Source organism: Mercenaria mercenaria, chromosome 8, assembly GCF_021730395.1.
Source record: "Mercenaria mercenaria strain notata chromosome 8, MADL_Memer_1, whole genome shotgun sequence".
Taxonomy (NCBI): domain Eukaryota; kingdom Metazoa; phylum Mollusca; class Bivalvia; order Venerida; family Veneridae; genus Mercenaria; species Mercenaria mercenaria.
The window spans coordinates 6853363-6873276 of NC_069368.1; the positions used below are offsets into that span (position 1 = coordinate 6853363).

At 35.3% G+C, this 19914-nt stretch overlaps 1 protein-coding gene across 3 annotated transcripts in view; it reads right to left on the reverse strand.

Annotated features, from left to right (window-relative positions):
* Positions 1–3750: 3750 nt before the first annotated feature.
* LOC123523126 (uncharacterized) overlaps positions 3751–19914 on the reverse strand; it is a 45382-nt gene continuing 29218 nt past the window's right edge. For all 3 annotated transcript variants that reach the window (XM_045300774.2, XM_045300773.2, XM_045300772.2), the window contains exons 13-15: positions 7095–7255; positions 5899–6051; positions 3751–4774 (exon numbers count right to left, since the gene is read on the reverse strand). In XM_045300774.2, coding sequence (XP_045156709.2) covers positions 3752–4774; positions 5899–6051; positions 7095–7255 — 1337 coding nt within the window. In that variant the 3' untranslated portion in view covers position 3751. The remainder of the gene's footprint in view (positions 4775–5898; positions 6052–7094; positions 7256–19914) is intronic.

The window sequence follows — 19914 nt, forward strand, 5'->3', positions numbered from 1 at the left end:
CACTCAATGATTTTATGAGATTCAAGGAGTTCAAGGAGTAAAGTTTCACAAGAAAGTCTGCCACGGAATCCATGCATATACATAGGATGTTATGCCTGGTAAAGTGAGAAGAACGGTTAAATAAGACAACGTGCTCAAGAAGCCTGCATAGAATGCAAGTCAAGGAAATGGGCCTATAATTTACTGTGTCGCTGGTGTCACCCTTCTTTAACAGCAGTGTAACATTTGCTTTGGTCTAATCTAATGGACAAGAACCAATAGATAGGGAGTTCTGAAAAATCAGACAACATCAGCAATTTCTCCTCTCAGTTCTCGTAAGACAGCGGTTTGATGAGGTCAGGACGAGCACCTTTATCCACTTTAACGCTGGAGAGGAGCTTATGGATAGTGACCATACCATTTTTGTTTATGATGATGTCTGGCATCTGTGGATATTTTGTTTGCCCTGAAAATTGAGACTTTATTTTACAAAGGCAGGACTGACTTTGTGACAGGGGAGATGTATAAAAAAGACAGGCTGGAACTGACCGTTTATTGTGTTAACCTTCTGTACACTGTCCGATTGAATAGTACCTAAAAGTTTGAAGAGTAACGGAAAGTGGGGTGGGATGAATGATGCCTAGTGATTTCCACGAGGTTGTATAGCCTTTTAGAAGAGAAAGTTTCTGAGAAAGTGCTGCTACTATTTTCTTGCCGTGCAATGTCAATTAAGTTTTCTATGTATGACTCATGTGACATTTTTCTTCAACTTTTAATCCGAGGGATTTGTATTGAATTTCCTTGTGTAGGGAGTCATTTAACCTGTGTCTCTGAAGTTTCTGGTAAAACTTACCCCTGGCACTAATCAGCTTTTATATTTCTTTAGTAAGCCAAGACAGGGATCTTTTACTGCCTATCTTTTTGACTGGTAAATATTTTGGATGCCAGAGTGGATGTTTTAAAGCACAGGTGTTTGAAGCTCTATCAATGAAATATATGTGCAGGTTAGATCTCTGAAAGAGATCCAGGTTGGCAACTTCACGCCTCGGTTCGATTTTTTGAACGGCGATTTTGAAGGCAAATGGAATTGGACTTTTGTCCATGATACACTATTTCATAGTATATTAGGTGGGTGGTATATGGTAATGCATAAATTGATAGAGCATCAAGCGCCTGTGTTTAAAGCTTGTCCAATTCTTTTCTACCTTATAATGACGTATTGCCTTCTAAAATGTCTGCTTTGGATGTGTTAATGTATGCTTTAAAATGCTCCGTTTTTGCTTTCTTGGAAAGGTGTTTTTATGTGGGGTTTGTTTATTAAAATTTGGTCTAATATTAACGGAAGCAAAGACATTGGCAAGATCCCCTAATGAGGGCAACTGAACCTAAGGCCCGCTAGAGCTAAATATAGAAAAACCTTTAAACAACTTCTTCTCATTTACCACTCGATGGATCTTCATTAAACTGGGTCTGAAGCTGTAATTTGCTTCCCTTCTGTAAATCTGCCATTGTTTTCCTCTGAAAAATCGATGGAAAACGATGGAGTATTGAAACAAGCCTTTTTGAGTTAATACTGATGGAAAATAGAGAAAATAGACGGGGGGGAGTTCAGTTAAAATTCTCCGCCATTTTTGATAAAATGTTCTATGTTTTCAAAATTGAGCATGTGCATTGTATGCAAATGTCGCAAGCTGATTTATTTCTTTACAAAAATGGAGTGACATCGTAACTTGGACTTAGTCCTTTATTGAAAAACCTCACTTTTTTTAATTTTTGTTTTCATTTCAAAATAATCTTTTTTATGAATTTTCCAATTTTACATTTATCTGAAAGGTGCGGAATTGGTTCATGTAACAAAATTCATCAAATCCACTGTTTAATACTTCTGCATATTTGGACTAAATTAGCATTCTGTGACACTAACCACACTAGATACAATCTTAAATATTTGAGTTTTATTTTCAAAATTAGTAGTTTTTCAAATAAGGCTAAGTCAGATCCTTATCCCAAAAACTGGATTCATTCACATAAACTGTGCTATCACTTAAATTTTTTATCTTAACCTAGAATTCATGCAAACAAACATTTTTACAAAGTTTTATGGTTATAGGCTGTTCAGCACCTTCTGACAAATATTTAGGTCAAATAATTGGGCAATTTTAAACAAAAAATAGGGCTCAAATATTGTTGACATTTTGTGGGCTGAAATTAAGAATTCTGACTAAAATATAGAAGTTCACACCTCTGTCATCCAGCCACAGACTGAACCCATGGAACCCAGTGCCCCCCACCGTTACATTTGTCACAAATAAGGGGAATAATTCAAATGTTTGCAGTCTTAATGGGGTATAGCCTCAACAAACATTTTATGAAAAGGATTCATTATTCTAGGCCATATACTTTTTCAGCTATGAGCATCACAAACGAAAAATCCACTATTTTGGTTATTTCAAGGGCCTTAACTCTGTAATAAGCGTTGCTAAGATTCTCAAGAAGATTGTCAAGTGTGCAAGGTCACATTATGATAAAGACTCCAGCAAGGTCTCATGAATTTACATCAAATACTTTTAGAGCTAGGCACATAACTCAGTGAAAATGTGCATTTTTTACTATTTCAGAGGCCATAACTTTAAAAATAGGGGGGTGGAGCCAGCCACAAAACAAGAGGTGCGCAGTTCATATCATAATAAAGACTCATGCAAGGTTTAATCAATTAATATGCAATACTTTTTGAGTTAGGTGCGTCACAAGGTGAAAATGTGCATTTTTGACTATTTCAGGGGCCATAACTCTAGATATAGGTGGCGGAGCCAGATGAAAAATAGGAGGTGCACAAGTTCATATCATGATAAAGACTCAAGCAAGGTTTAATCAATTTATGTGTAACACTTTTTGAGCTAGGCGCGTCACAAGGTGAAAATGTGCATTTTTGACTATTTCAGGGGCCATAACTCTAGAAATAGGGGGCAGACCCAGATGAAAAATAGAAGGTGTGCAAGTTCATATCATGATTAAGACTCATGCAAGGTTTCATGAATCTATATCAAATACTGTCTGAGCTAGGTGTGTCACAAGGTGAAAATGTGCATTTCTGACTATTTCAGGGGCCATTACTCTGGAAATAGGGGGCGGAATCAGACGAAAAATAGAAGGTGCTCAAGTTCATGTCAAGATAAAGATTCAGGCAAGGTTTCATCAATTTCTATCAATTACTTTTTGAGCTAGGCGTGTCAAGAACTTCGGACGGACGGACAAGACCAAATCTATATGCCCCCACCACTCATGGGGTGGGGTGGCACAAAAAAGTAGGACTTTTAAAGGTGCTTGACAGCCTGTCGAGATCAAATGGAAAATGTGGCCTTTACAGTGTTAACAAGGTTTTTATATGATTTGTTCCAGTGACCTAGTTTTTGACCTAAGGTAACTGCAGGTCTATCAAGAGATTCAGTTATATTGAACTGTGGTCTTATCAAGATTACCAATAATACATAGCTTACACTGTTTTTTTTGCATCCGTAAACACCAACAACACTAATTTAACAAAAATGTGTTTACGTATCATCAAAATAATAGCTATCTGAACAATGCTATTTATTAAACAAGCATTGAAATCTACATGGGATAAAATCAAATTAATATTAAGCTGAAACATTAGATTTAGTAAATATCTGACCAGCAGTTTCCAAAACAAATATTTTTCAATAAAGATATTAATGTATGTTGATATTTTGGATCAGCTTTAAGAGCTACAACCCTGGCTAACACATTGATTTTAAAATCCTGCTAAATGTTTTCTATGTGATGGTTTTCTTGGTGAAATACCAGCAATATCTTTCCTTGATGAACTTGCTGTCCCATTTATCGCCATTCCGTCTGATTTTTGACTTGAAAATAATTGTCTAGATATATTTTTTGACACCTGACTTTCTAATAAACCCTTACAGCTTGCTACAGACAACACTGGACTTATTCTATCAGCGTCACTTTCAAGTACACCTTCTGATGAATCATCAAAGAGATCTTCTGAACCAGCATTTGCTGATATTTCACTTACTGTTTTAATTGAAAGACTTGATTCAGATGGACTTTGTTTTTTATGTCTTTTGCTTGATTTCTTTTTACTAGACGAGGTAGGTATCTTAAAAACTGTACTTTCACTAGTTTCTGACTCTGGACTTGAGAATAAGGTCAATGATCCAGTTCGTTCAGAGGTTTTAGGAAGTTTCTTAGACTGAGATGGTGTCGTCTGCTTCTGTGACTGAGTGGGAATAGGTGTTGTCTGCTGTCTTGATTTAGAAAGACTTGCTAATACTGAAGTGAACATAGGTAGACCTGTATTGCTTCTCTCTCTGAAAGTTTCAGACATAGCTGAATCACTTGATCCTAAGACTATAGATTCCACATGTTCGCTACATGTAGAGATTCCTTCTGAATTCACACTACTTTCCTTTCTTCTCCTTTTTTTCTCTCTTTGAGTATCTTTTGAACGTTGTTTTGTATAAGTTTGTGATTTTTCAGAAGATTTTTGACTAAATTTCTCATCATTTTGTAAATTTTCAGATGTCTGTTTCTGTTTCCTTGACCTTTGACCTTCATCAAGGTCATCTGTACTAGATGCTGTGCTTGGTTCCCAGTTTTCACTCCTAGCTGAAGTGTTCGAATGCACAGGACTAGAAGCAGCAGGTGTAGAAACTTTATTCAGAAGTCTGTTCATTAAACTCGACTCTGACGTGCCTGGTAAATCTCTACCTTTGCCTCGCTTCTTTGCACTTCTTTTCTCAATCACCTCATTATCCTGAAATTTATATATGATATATGCAAAGTAAGTACATTTCACCTATTTTACACATAATATTTAACGCATTGCTAACACAGTAGATGACTTTTCCAACAAAGTGTTGCCTGTTTTCAACCCTTCCCCCTTCTTTTACTTACCTTTCCCAGCTCCTTTTTTTGTTTACCCCATTCCCATTTTTCATATCTTTCATATACTTCTTCGTATTTGAAACAACCTGTCCACTATATTTTCTGCAATAGTTTATATTTGTTAGTTAGCTAGTTTTGGGTTTTGTGCCTCTTTTTTTTTAACAGTATTTCAGTTATGTGTTGGCAGGCAATAACATAACCTGTTTTTCTTGATTCTGCCCTTGTGCTCACCTGTTCTCCACAAGTAACTCTCATTTTCTGCACATAACTCAGAGACACAATGTCTTCTACCAGATTGTTATGCCTTGCCTGTACATTAAATTCATGACCATACTATCCACTGCGCTCTTCTTATTGAGCTAAGCAGGTGGGCAGTTTCTGTGTGAATATTTCCCTTCATCTTTCTTTCTACTCCCCCTTTTTATACCCCACTTCCCTTTTACTTACCCTTTCCCCTATCTTTTACCAACAAAACTTCATATAATTAGATATGTTGATGGGTATTATGAGCAATCTGTCTGCTGTATCTTTCCCCCTACAGTTTATATCAGATGACCTACTTTGTGATGTGTCGCTCTTGGTGTTTGGTGTGTTCAGTATTTCCAGGGGAGACTACTCTGTTTGGTGTGCACAATTACTTCCAGGGGAGACTACTCTGTTTGGTGTGTGCAATACTTCCAGGGGAGACTACTCTGTTTGGTGTGTGCAATACTTCCAGGGGAGACTACTCTTACTGTTTTTGTTATCTTAACAATATACAACTAATACCTAGAATTCATTTGATCACATTATAATGTATACGTGTATAACATATTACTGCACTCCAGACTTTTCAGACTTTTTTCAGTGTATGAATTTCACTCATATTTTTAAGCATATCATCAATGGAACTACTTTCCTTACCTCCATACCAATAATTAACACATTATGTACTATAGGTACTAATCTTTGGCATTGTGTTTACTCCATTATATCAATGGACAAGAAGTTTACCCAGATTTTCATTATATCTTCTACAGTACTACTTTCTTCATCTCCAAACCAATGTTTCATCAGTAACAGACTTAAAGCATTATCCCTCGGAACATCTTCCACATCCTTCAACTTTGCTGGTCTTATCCCTGAAGTAGAAGCCGTAACTCCATCCTGAAATACAAAAAAAAATTCTAATTCTAGAAATCTGAGACTAAAATTTTATTAATTCATTAATCTACTTCAATTTAAATACATGCACACAAAATACTTACTAACTTGTTACCAGATCCTAGTGTCATCAGCATAAAGTCTTAGCACTTCAGCTTGATGCTTAACCTTTAGCATGCTAGATAAATTGTCGTCTGCTGGAAATGTCGTCTGCTAAAATTGTGAAGTTCATTCAATTTGCTCCAAAATTGGAAGAAATATTGTCAGAGTAGCAAACAGCTTGGAACCTGATCAGACGCCGATTTAATCGGCGTCTGATCTGGTTCCAAGCTGTTTGCAAAGGCTGTTAAATTCGCCTGCAGCAGGCTAAGGGTTAATGCACATTATCAAAGTTGGCATTCCTTTACAAAAATCATTAGTGTTCTTTCAGGTGGCATGTCAAAACATCCAACTTGGGGAGGGTAAATCCAAAATAAAACCTTTGGTGCACAACTTAACATGCTCAGTAACATAATTCCTTTGAAGTTTCATGATACGGGCAAATAATTTTTGAGATACATTCAGCATAAACTTTTTGGCCTTTTATGTATACATTTTACTCAGTCATAAGCTCTGGTCTTGCTATGTGAAATCTCAAACAAAACCCCAAATGGTGACCTTATCATGCTGAATAAAATTCCTACAAGGAGAAATGACCCTAGGTCAACTACTTTTTTAATACTTAGGCCATTTATGCATACTTTTGCACTAAGTCAAGGGCCATAACTCTGGTATGGCCGAGTGACATTACTCAGTTTTTTTTTAAGCAAAGTTTTGATTACGGTTAAATAAAGGGCTTTTTTTTTTTTGTTAAGTGCCTTTTTTTCAACAGTATTTCAGTTTTGTAAAGATGGGCAGTTAACCTAACCAGTGTTCCTGGTTTCTGTACCGGTACAAACCTGTTCTCAATCAGTAAAACTACTGACTTGTAAGCATTTACCCAGATGATCAAATATTAGTGTTTTCTTCAATACAAATACATTAATTCCAACATTCTAGCATCTTACCTTTTGAACAGAGTTTACAAGATTCTGTCCTTCCTGCAGCTGCATTAGACAAGTTTCACAATATTCTGTTTCCCTGGATATCTCTATACCTCCCGGGATGTTACTGAGGTCTGGACGACAGACACAGCATGCTGGATGGGGGTTTCTGTAGAAATATATGCCTGAAATAAAGAAAATAAAGAACAATAGATTAGTAATTGATATATCACCAAAGACACAGTAACAAAGGCATGGATTGCTGTTGGAATTACGATAATAAACAACACCAACTCTAGCAGCAACAAGAGGGCCATAGTGGCCCTAAGTAGCTCACCTGACTTTCGACTATTTGACCTTGAATATATGTATGTTTTACCATAATCTTCAAGTAACATACCTGCCAGCTGACCCTCGATGATAAATTCTCAACAATTAATCTGTTATCTGTACGAGTGATACACTGAATCATGAATGGTAACATCTGTATTTAGCATATAAAAATATAAAACAGTTAAAGTGTCTCCATTTGAACCAATTTGTTGGAGGATCTTACAAGGATGCTACAGACCAAGGTTAATGAAGATCTGCCAGGCGAAGGGAAATATTTATTCAAAGGTATTCTATTTTTAAATCTTGTAGCCCCTTATATCATGCCAGATTACACAAGATTAAGCGCTCTATCAGAAGAAGTTGTATTAAGTTTTAAAAAAAAAGATGTTTTTCTATATTTGGTTCTAGTACCCCTAAAAGGGGCCAAGTACCTCCATTTGAACAAAATGAAGAGAGGACCTTAAGGAAAAGCTAAATACCAGGCAAGTTTGATGAAGATCCAGCAAGTGGTTCATGAAAAGTTGTCAAAAGGTATTCTGTTTTTAGCTCTAGCAGCAAGTACAAGGTGTCAAGTCCTCACCTCCATTTGAATAGATTTGGTTGAGGAACTTATAATGATGCATCAAGCGATTCATGAGGAAAAAACATTTTAAAGATTTCCCTATTTTTAACTCTAGCAGCCCCTAAAGGAAGACAAGTATCCCCATTTGAACAAGACTAGGAGAGCTTATAATGATGCCACAGACAAAGTTTGAAGAAGATCCATCAAGTGGTTCATAAGAATAATTTGTTTAAAGGTTTTTCAATCTTTACTTCTAGCAGCCCCTAAAAGGAGCAAAGTTCTCCTATTTGATCAAACTGAGAGAGAACCTTCCTATGATTCTACAGACCAAGTTTTATGAAGAGCCTTCAAGAGGTTCATGAGCAGTCATTATAAGGTTTTTTTCTATTTTTAGCTTCTGTGACTCCTGAAAAGACCAAGTACTCCATCTGAATAAACTGAGAGAGGATCTTATAATGATGCTACAGACAAAGTTTGATGAAGATCCATCCAGTGGTTCATGTGACGAAGTCATTTAAAGACTTTTATGTTTTTAAACTCAAGGATTCCTTTTCGGGACAAAGTGCCCCCATTAGAATAAAATTGAAAGAGGACCTTGCCAGGATGTTACAGACCAAGTTTGGTGTGATTCTGACCAGTAGTTTCAGAGAAAAAGGTGTTTAAGGTAGTTCTGCACGTTTAATAAACTGGAAGTGATGACATAACATCATTTTATCCGGAAAACATAAAATAGAACCTGGATTCGGCTTAAGGAAATGAAAATCATTTTATATATTTATGGCAACCTGTGAGTAAATTTATTACAATGGCACTGTTACCATCTTTCTAAAGTCAAAATATGGTGTTGAAACATCTGACACGTTATATAATTAAAAATAATTTCTTTAGATTAGCTTTAAATGTGCGGTTCACTATAATCAAATATCTCAAAAATAAGCAAAACGGACCTACATATTTTATTTCACCACATTATAGACCATATGTTTATTAACAACTGTGAGAAGTTTCATTAAAATCTACATTGTAGAAAATTTTCTATTCGTGAAAATGTTATAAAAATTGTGATTTTCCCATGAACTCCCATTATTAGAAATTGCGTGAGGTCCTAATTTTTCAAATAGGTCTAGCAAGAAATCAAGCACACGACCCTATCTTTTTTATTTGCTGTACTGTCTAAGTATATTCTGAAGTTTTGAAAAATCAGTGTCTATTCAAATTCTACACTGTAGAAAATTTTGATCCAAACGTGACCATCTGATTATAATACTAGCCTATCCTGAGAAAAAAGCATGATACATTATTAACTACGTACGGTAAGATGCCACCTAAGGTACTGCAGTTTAGGTGAAACTGTGCATCAAATTTTGTGGTTTGGGCCAAAATGGCTATTTCATGTTTGTAAATATATTATGGCAGACGACAGGAAAGATTGGCCCATGCCTCATGGTGCTTCCTCCTTAAATTACGACTGGTTTATTCTATGAATAGATATCTGTAAAGGAGCACAACCATTTCTGTAATCCAGGTAGGCATTTTAGGTACTTTCTGGTATGGTGAAACTATACTAAAATATTTTATCATTAGATATTAACTTTACTAGGACTTTTTTCCCTTATGAATCTACCTCCTAACAGGTAATCTTAAAGCAATAAGTATATTTCTTTTTCCAATTCTGAATTTAAAATTCTCAAATGATTGTTACCTTTTAGGGCTTTTGCTGTTTTAAAAATAGTTTTGCTAATTTCTATGGATATTTTGCCCGCCCGCTTAGCTCAGTAGGGAGAGTGTTGGGCTACGGATCGAAGGGTCACAAGTTCAATCCCCAGGCAGGGCGTATGTTCTCCATGACGATTTGATAAAAGACATTGTGTCTGAAATCATACGTCCTCCACCTCTGATAATTCATGTGGGGAAGTTGACAGTTACTTGTGAAGAACAGGTTTGTACTGGTACAGAATCCAGGAACAGTGGTTAGGTTAATTGCCAGCTGTTAAATGACTGAAATACTGTTGAAAAACTGTGTTAAACCCAAAACAAACAAACAAAAACATATATTTTGGTTATTAAAACAATAGTCTTACAGTTGAACAATTACCGAAATGCAATCTATATGTATTTACACAAAAAATATCTTTACACAGATTTTGGTAATTTGCAAATTTCCCCAATTAAGACAATTTCCAAGAGCATTTTCCGAATTCCACTGGTACTGGTGGCTTTCCAAAAATGATGAAAAAAGGCCCAACAGAACCACTTTCCCCAAATGTAAGAAGTGTGGTTCATTGATTATACAATGATTAAATTCATATGTGTGAGTTAAGTTGAAAATAGTTACCACTAAATGAAAACAAAGAGCTTTCAGAAACTATGACATTTGTCATGAAAATATCCTGGACGCAGCCCTTTTAACAGTTAATCACCCCTTTTAACAGTTAATGGTACTGTCCATATTGAAAGATGGACAAGTTCATTACAGAAATGTAGCAGGGTAAGGGTTAATAGAATTTTTAGTTACACAAGAAAACCGGTATTTTTGCACTGTTAAGGACGCTCGCTACAGTTTCGTAATTTTTTTCTCAATAATAGATTTTGATGAAATGTTTTGTATTAAAAGATCATGTTATGATGTATTGAAAAATGAAATAAAAATACTAGGTCACCAGCTTTGTTTCAATTTAATTTGCCCGTAGATATGGTGCTATTTTAAACATTTTTCAAAATTTCTGTAATCCTGAAATATATTTCAGTAAAGTACAATAATCAGTATAAATTTGATTATCTAAGCATTTTTTTAACAGAAAACAATATATCTATTTGAAACATGCGCAGAGAAATCAAAAGAACATGATTTTGTAAAGAAAGGAATACTTGTTCAGCAGACCCAAGGGCTATTTTTGCATATTTTTGTCAGTTTTAAGTTGGTACTTCTGCTATTTTATCTAGTTTCACATGACAGAATTTAATCAAACTCTGCACATACCTTTGGTTATGTCTACCTAATCTAAAACAAAAAGAAAATTGATAGGTCACCATATTAGATTTCGCTTAAATCAAACTACAATGAGGTGGGGCGTGTTGGGCATTTATACAACGCAGGTTGGCACAAAATACTCTTTCAGTGTTTGAGCAATTGACTTAGAAAGTATATATAAAATTATCAAACGACAGATTTCTTAATAATCGGATTTTAAGGTGTTTCTGAAGCATTCTGATGGCAAAGAACAATTAAAGTTTCCGCCTTTTTTTAACGAAACCTATAGTTTACGAATGTACGGTACGGGTACGGTATGGGATTAGAAACAGCTGTGACTCAATGCAGAGTTGGAGTGTTGGTATAAATAACAGACTCCAGTATATGTCGGATTGAAGCAATTTGAACTAAAAGTACTTTAAATGTATATATTTTGTAACCATGGTGATACTTACCCTAACCTTTAGTCAGTATATTATACATTTTGTACATTAAATGCATGCGAACATACAATAATTTGCGAATTTTTGCTGTAAGCAACATTAGATAATCACTTCCTGGCATGTAAGCTACATCGAAACCAAATTGGCACGGTGTTGGGGTAAATATCGATCCGTCCGGAAAAACTGTAGCGAGTGCCTTTAATTAACTATGTATACTATAAATCATACATTTATTATACTCTTGATTACAATGTTTTTCAAATAAACAGTTCTGCAAAATAAAGGTTTTATTTGCATGAATTAACCATTCATCATCAATCATAATTATTAATCACAATTACTTTTTCTTAAAACAAGAGCTGTCGGAAGATAGCAATGCTCGACTATTCAACAGCCTTGTCTATTGAATTAAGAAATAATTTATAGCAAAAGAGTGCTTTAACACTATTTATACATGATGGGTAGTTATACGTCGGGCTCAATAATTTCACAAGGGCGCAGCCCGAGTGAAATTATGTGTACGATGTATTACCGCGCGAGTGTATAAAAAGTGTTAAAACACGGTTTTGCTATAAATTATTTCGATTCTAATATGCCCTTAATCTAAAACAGTAGATGATATATAGTAGCGCTCTTTCTTGGTCGCAACAAAAACATTGACGTCACTGCACGTTAATGTGACGTCATTCTAGCGTAAGAGTATTTTAACAGAAAAAAGCATATTAAAATGAATATTAAAGTCTAAAAACGGGCATAATTTTGTAAAATTGCAACACAGGGTTATGGAATCTGTACAATGCATAATTATCAGCTCATGACAATAGACAATTGTGTGAAGTTTCAATCCATTCCCATTAGTGGGCACAGAGATACCAGTTTACATACAAAAACTTAACCCAAGTCAAAAAAGGGGCATGACTTTGTAAAAATGCTAAGTAGAGTTATGGAACCTGTGCAGTGTAAGTCAGATTATCACAGTGACTAAGTGTGTGAAGTTTCAATCCATTCCCATTAGTGGGTACTGAGATACCAACTTACATATAAAACCTCAACCAGGTTACATACAAAAACTTAACCAAAAATATAAGTCAAAAAAGGGGCATAATTCCGTAAAAAAGTAAAACAGAGTTATGGAACCTATGCAGTGTAAGTCAGTTTATCACAGTCAATAAGTGTGTGAAGTTTCAATCCATTGCCAAAAGTGGTTACTGAGATACCAGCTTACATAATAAAAACTAAACCAAAATGGGACGCCGATGCATGGGTGAGTCCAACAGCTCTACCTATTCTTTGAATAGTCAAGCTAAAAAGTCTTCTATCTTTGTCTGCATGTTTCCCAAGTCTGATGCAATAGCCAGACTCTCTCAATAATCAGTGGCCCTAAAACGTCAGTAAATTAATTTTATTTAAGTATGACTTAATACCCTTAATTTTCTTTTAAAATGAAAAACATATTCCATAACTCAGAACCGGAAATGATAACACTGTTTGGTCGTCACAAAGTTACTGATGACTAATCATTTTTGTCAAATCATCAAAAAATATTTTTTCTTATGATGAACAGCTTTTTCCATGTCCAGTTGATAGTGCTTGTGTTTGTGATGGTTTGAAAGCAATCTGACTAAAGTACATATCCTATTACGCTACGCATAGGATCTGAGAACGACCTATTCATTGCCTCGTTCTGACGACCCTTTCGCTAGCCAATCAGAGCCTAACTTACAACATCCTGCAAATCTACCTGTAGCCTTGACTTTTGATATTTACAATTTTTATGTCATATTGTATCAGATAGCCGGTTAGCTCATTCGGTAGGCCACTTGCTTTGTAAGCGAGGGGTCCCGGGTTCGAGCCCTGGAATGACTGCACATTTTTCTTACTCTTTGACATTCGAACAAGTCGTCTGATTGGATAAAATAAAAATAGCAATACTGGAAATCCAAAATATACAGAAGACGAATGTGAATGGGTCGTTCTCAGATCTTCGTTTAGAAGATCAAGTACTTTAGTCAGATTGGTTTGAAAGTGGGATTTAATCGTCAAAATTATACAATGTATCAGTGCGAACGTACCTGCTGATTTTAGACAGGTCTAAAAAGCCTTAAAAGAAGATTGGTCGTAAAACTTAAAACCCCGTCTCTGATATATCTTTGCAGATCAAGACACATTTTCGGTGGCCGCTGGTTGCATAAGAAAAAAAAATCGTTTGATAGAATTAACTTATATTGTGAAAACATTCAGGAGGGATTTTAAATGGTCGTTTAATAGAGAAAAGAGTTCACTGAAAGGACCATATATGATAAGGCACAGTTTTAGCCCCCAAATTTCAAAGAAAATGAAAGTAAAAATACATCTCAACGATATGGATTATTTTAAAGATAAAGGCTTAATCTTGCATTTTTTGAAGAAAAAAATGTATCAGTTTTGCGTTAAAAGTCATGATCCATGGTCTAGTTTCATGTCATCAACACAGATTTTGTACATTTTTAGATGTTTTCATGCACTTTATCAACAAAGTACGATATGGGCACAGGGGAGAACAATTTTAGTTTTTGGATATGTGTTGAGGATTACAAAAACACGGAGAATGATACATGAAAGAAAATTGTTCTAAGGTGCGCTCATAGTAAATTTTGAACAAATACAGTATTTTTTTCCAGACATTTTTACTCTAAAAGTAGCCATATAAAGGGACGAAACTTTTGCTTTACTTGAAGAGCTTGGCGTAAAGGTAAGTAAAACATCTTGTGACGTCATACGGAAGTGATTTCGTTTGAAACTGGGTCACGTGCGATCAAAAACTAGGTCAGTAGGTCTAAGAATAAAAAAACATTGTGACCTCTCTTGAGTACATATGTTTCAATGGATCTTCATGAAAATTGGTCAGAATGTTCACTTTGATGATATCTAGGTCAAGTTCACAACGAGGTCACGTGCCATCAAAAGCTAGTAAGTGGATCAAATAATAGAAAATCCTTGTGACCTCTCTAGAGGCGATATTTTTCATGGGATCTGTATGAAAGTTGGTCTGAATATTCATCTTGATGATGTCTAGGTCAAGTTCGAAACTGGGTCAACTGCGGTCAAAAACTAGGTCAGCAGGTCTACGTCGTCCGTGTGTCCATGTGTAAACTTTTCCTTGTGACCACTCCAGTTTAAGATCCAGCCTTGAAATTTGGATGACATGTACAGTTTTGCATACCAATCTTTAAACTGTCTTTCAGTGACCACAAATGTGACCTACTGATCTACTTTCTAATTTGTTTGTTTGTTTTGGGTTTAACGCCGTTTTTCAACAGTATTTCAGTCATGTAACGGCGGGCAGTTAACCTAACCAGTGTTTCTGGATTCTGTACCAGTACAAACCTGTTCTCCGCAAGTAACTGCCAACTTCCCCACATGAATCAGAGGCGGAGGACTAATGATATCAGACACAATGTCGTTTATCAAATAGTCACGGAGAACATACGCCCCGCCCGAGGATCAAACTCGCGACCCCGAGATCCGTAGACCAACGCTCTTACCTATTGAGCTAAGCGGGCGGGCTATTTTAGCATCAGTTTGAAACATGGGGTTCAATATACTCCGGTGAGCGATACAGGGTCATCATGACACTTTTGTTTTCTTTCTTTGTTGCTTCATAATTAATTAACAGACAAAAGAAAGTCATTTATATTTTGTATGCAATAAATCTGGAAAACTGTACTAAATTAGAAAGGCAGCACTTTTGATAAGCCATACCCTACCACCTCTTAACACAGTACTTTGGCAGATGTCCTTGAAAGCTTGGTTGATTGGTAAGAAGTCGGTTTCAGCCACGATAGTATGAAGTATACTAATCAGTCGAAAATAAGGATAACGTGTGATTTATTATTGATGCAATATGCTATAACAGAATGATGTCAGAGTAAAATAACAAAGTATGTAAAATCTCTTCATATATACATTGTACATATAGATAACTTTTTGCCTGTAGAAAACATTTCACATTCCAAATGTTTGGCCATTAGGCATTCCATTGGCCATCAAGATACAGACATCGCTAAGTTTCAAATGACTGAAAAACTAAATGATCGGTGTTACAAAAATGTATTTCGGGGCGTAACAGTTTAAACAAAAGTAAATAATAATATAAATAATCAAGTCAAGTGGTGTCAGCAACAATTATAAATTAGACTTTTAATAAGTATTTAACTAGTTTACTTCCGAAAAGTCTTCTGCATCTTTATATCAGGAAAAAGATATTAAAATATTTTACAACATGCGATGCCTCAAAAGCCAATACGTAATTTAGAAGTTCCTTGTTCCGTTCAAGGAAAACAATCATCTCAATTGACTTTAAACGAGAACTATCCACTAAATTTGGATTTCTTCTTTCCAAAAATTCGTGATCATTAACTGGGAGTAACGGCGTTTAAACACAATGCATCTCAAGTGCTGGTGTCCTGTCCCTATTTCAAATGTCCGCATGGACTAAATGTCTTTAACAATGACAAATAGTACAACAAGGAAGACAAGTGTGGTATTCTAAGAAGACGGCTTTTAAACACAATGAATCTCAAGTGCTGGTGTCCTATCCCTATATCAAATGTCCGTATGGACTAATTGTCTGTAAGAATGACAAATAGTACAAGGAAGTGTGGTATTCTAAGAAGAAATTTGAACAATTAAATATACTTAAAAATAAATTGAAATACTTACGCGTTGGGATGGGAATAAACATTTTCGTTTTATCTTTTACAAATCATATTATTTATTGAAATCCTAAATAACAGATAATAAAATAAATAATAGATTACAGAATTAATACAATCCTGGTGGGATTCAATGTATGTCAGTAACAACAAGGGCAGGTATCCAGTTAGGAAAGCCTTTCAACATAAAACAAAGTTTCAAAAATCATGTATATATGAAACTTAATCTGATCCTAATTGATGATCATCAAATGAGTGAAACTGCTATATAAAAAAATAACTATGAATTTTTTCCTAATTTTCATGAGTCAGTTCCCGAGTACAATTACAGAGTGACTTCTTGTGCACTTGAATAAAATGAAGACAATGCTGTATGTATTTACAGCAAATTGTCTAGTTTCAACCACTTATCTTAAACGTGAATTGCAACAGGAAGTAAATGGTAACGTACATAATTTTGCTATTTTACACCCCAAGCTTGGTCAAGTGTTTAAGTGATGTGTTTCAATCTCATATTGTTTATGTATGTTTGTTAGATAGTTCATAGTAAATTATTGAGTTTCAATGTATAATAGACAGAAAACAAAATATATTTCGTACTTTGTTACTAATATTGTAAACCTTTCCTGTCTTATTTTTCATTTTATAAAACTACACAGCGCAAAGGGCTTGGACTGTTTAATTATGTCTGTTTTGAAAAGTTAAAATTGTTATGTAAGATCTTGTTGTACCCTTGGATTTGTGTTTTGAGCGAATTTGGGCTAAAGTCACATGAACTCCTTTCATATTTTTTGTCAGGTCCTGTTCTAACCGCTCATACAAACTATTTTCAGACACTATCTATCTCCCGATACTGACCAACCCTTTACAGGGACGTAGACACTTCCGTGCGCGTCAAGCCCCCAAAAAATCTGTTAGTAGAAAATAAAAGAAAATCGAGCCAAATAAAAGGGAAAGAAACATGTGTTAGTGATTAAAAAAATAAAAACAGGGATGAAGAGCAAGGTTATGGTGAAGTGTGTTCAATGTTGCAAACAGCAGCATTAAACTGCTCAAGGGTTGGAAGGGAGGGAATGTCAGGTGGCAGATTATTCCACAGGACTATAGTCCTTGGGAAAAAGGAATATTGGAAGTTGTCAGTGGTGACAGAGATTACCCTGTAAGACAGCTAATGATAATGGCGTTATTGCCTTGTTAAGGGGATGAGATAATCTTCCATGGGGAATGCAACCAGTTGATTTGAGACTTTATACATTAGAGAGAGTCGGGTGTAAAGGCGCCGGAGATCTAGCCTGCGGAATTTTTAGACTGTATAGCATGTCAGTGACAGTGGAGTTGCAGCAAAAGTCAGACATAGCCCAACGTACTTCCCGTCTTCGGACTGCTTCTATTTTGGTCTATTTTGATTTGTGTGTATGGAGACAATACTTCGGAACTATATTCCAGCTGTGGTTTGACGAGGGTCTGATAGGCCATGGAGTTTGATTTGTCTTTTTGGTTGACCTATTTATATTGGCGTCCCACGACAGATCGTTTGAGATATCCACGACAAGGTATTCTGTTGAGACGACATATTCTAGTAATGTATTATGCAGGTGGTATTATTTCCTTCTTTTGACGCGGATAACTTGACACTTGGAAGAACTGAATTCCATATCCAAGTTCAGCTTACACTTTTCTCATGGCTCACTTTAACAAATGCTTTACTGAAAATCTTATAGTATCAGGTCAACCTGTTGTTTGTTTTACACCGATTTGACAAGGTCATTTACAGGCATTTGAGGCGAAATAATGGATGCTTAAAAAAAAAACAATGCATAAAAAATGAATCTGTTACCATGGTAACAAGTAATTAGATTTGTAACCATGACAAGTTCTAAACTTACAAAATAAGATAAAATAGATATAAAACAATAAACATTTCTTGATGTGTCTTTATTTTGGAGAATTGAAAAAATACAATTTTTACCTTAGTTTTCAGCTGTTTTGAGTAAAGAAGAGTTATCTCCCTTTATATTGTTTTTCCTATTCAAGTATTATAATGGGTATTAAATGTCAAAATGAATTGTACAGCAATTGCAATGTATTAGCAATGAATGAACAGGTCAAGTTCTAATTTAAGTAAATAATAACTTCAGTATTGCACTTTTTAAGCATACCCCTCATAAACCAAATATCCACACACTTGGACGCATACATATATAAATCAGTATTTTTCAAAAAAAAATACTGACTTTATTCAGATAATTGGCAACTAAATCAAGAAAATAGACATATTTTATAATCTAATGATGCATTCAAAAACAAACTTGGATCGGGGGCCCAAAACACCCCTTATCATACATGGTCCTTTACTGACTAAACAAGTGAATGAAGTATTGCCATGCAATACAAAGTCCCCTACTGGAAGGCACCTAATTTTTTCTACTGCAGTATAACATAATGAACTGATATCTGTCAATGATGTATAAACAATATTGTACTACATATACAATATGTTATAACAACACATTTGGATTAAAATGTGCATATATAAAAACCCACAGTTGTTTTCATATTGAATTTTTTTGGCTGATTATAAAAATGTTATCATGTAAGTTATTTATAGTAACAACAAAGGGAAATTAATCTTTAAAAAAAAAAAAAAAAAAAAAAAAAAAAATTGGATGTAACATGCATGCTGTACCACAGAAAAGTGGTCTCGATTTTTCTCTACCGGCAGTAATAAAAAAGTTACAATAAAATCTATTTATAGAAACAACAAAGGGACGTAATTCTAAAAACAAGGGTGCCTCATGGTGGTGAACATTTGGTCCAAGTTACATCAAAATCCCTCCATGCATGAAGAAGAAATGTTCCGTACAAAGTCATTCTTGAATTTGACCTTTGACCTCTAAATATGACCTTGACCTTAGACCTAGGGACTTGGTTCTTGCGCATGACATGTTGTCTCATCCAGGGGAATATTTGTGCCAACTGATATCTAAATCCTGCTTTGCATGACAAAGTTATAGACCGGACAGGAAAAAAAATCCTCTTGACCTTTGATCTCAAAGTGTGACCTTGACCTTTAAGCTAGGGTACTGGGTGTTGCGCATGACACGTCGTCTCATCATGGGAAACATTTGTGCCAAGTAATATTAAAATCCCTTCATGGATGGCAGAGTTATGGACAGGACAGGAAAAAAACTCTGTTGACCTTTGACCCCCAATTGTGACCTTGACCTTTGAGCTAGGGGTCCGGGATTTGCGCATGACACGTTGTCTCATCATGGGGAACATTTGTGCCAAGTAATATTAAAATCCCTTCATGGATGACAGAGTTATGGACCGGACACGAAATTGCGGACGGACGGAATGACGGAAAAGTGCATTCCTATAGTCCCCGAAACTGGTTTTCAACCAGTAGGGGACTAATAATGAACAGTGCAGACCATAATTAGCTTCCATGGTAAACTAACTGTTCTAAAACTAAACACTACTTGTATCTTCTGCCAATCAAATTATATACTATATTCTAACACTTTTAATATTTTCTTTTATATAAACAAGAAGGATTTTATAGTGTATTGTCTTGTCGATTAAAACATGTTTCACAAAATGACCTATCTTTTGCTATTCCGCCTAAAAAAGCATTCCAGATTAGTATCCTTATCTGGTGTAATTTTTATTTTGCGTGCTTTGTTGGCAAATAAAACACTTTTTTTTGTTCAGATGCATTGTAATTAATTACTCTGACCTTCAGCCTTCATGTTTAGATTACTACATATCTGAACGAAAAACCGTGTTTTATGTAAATTGCCAACAAAGCATGCAAAACTAAAATCTGTTTCCCAGATTA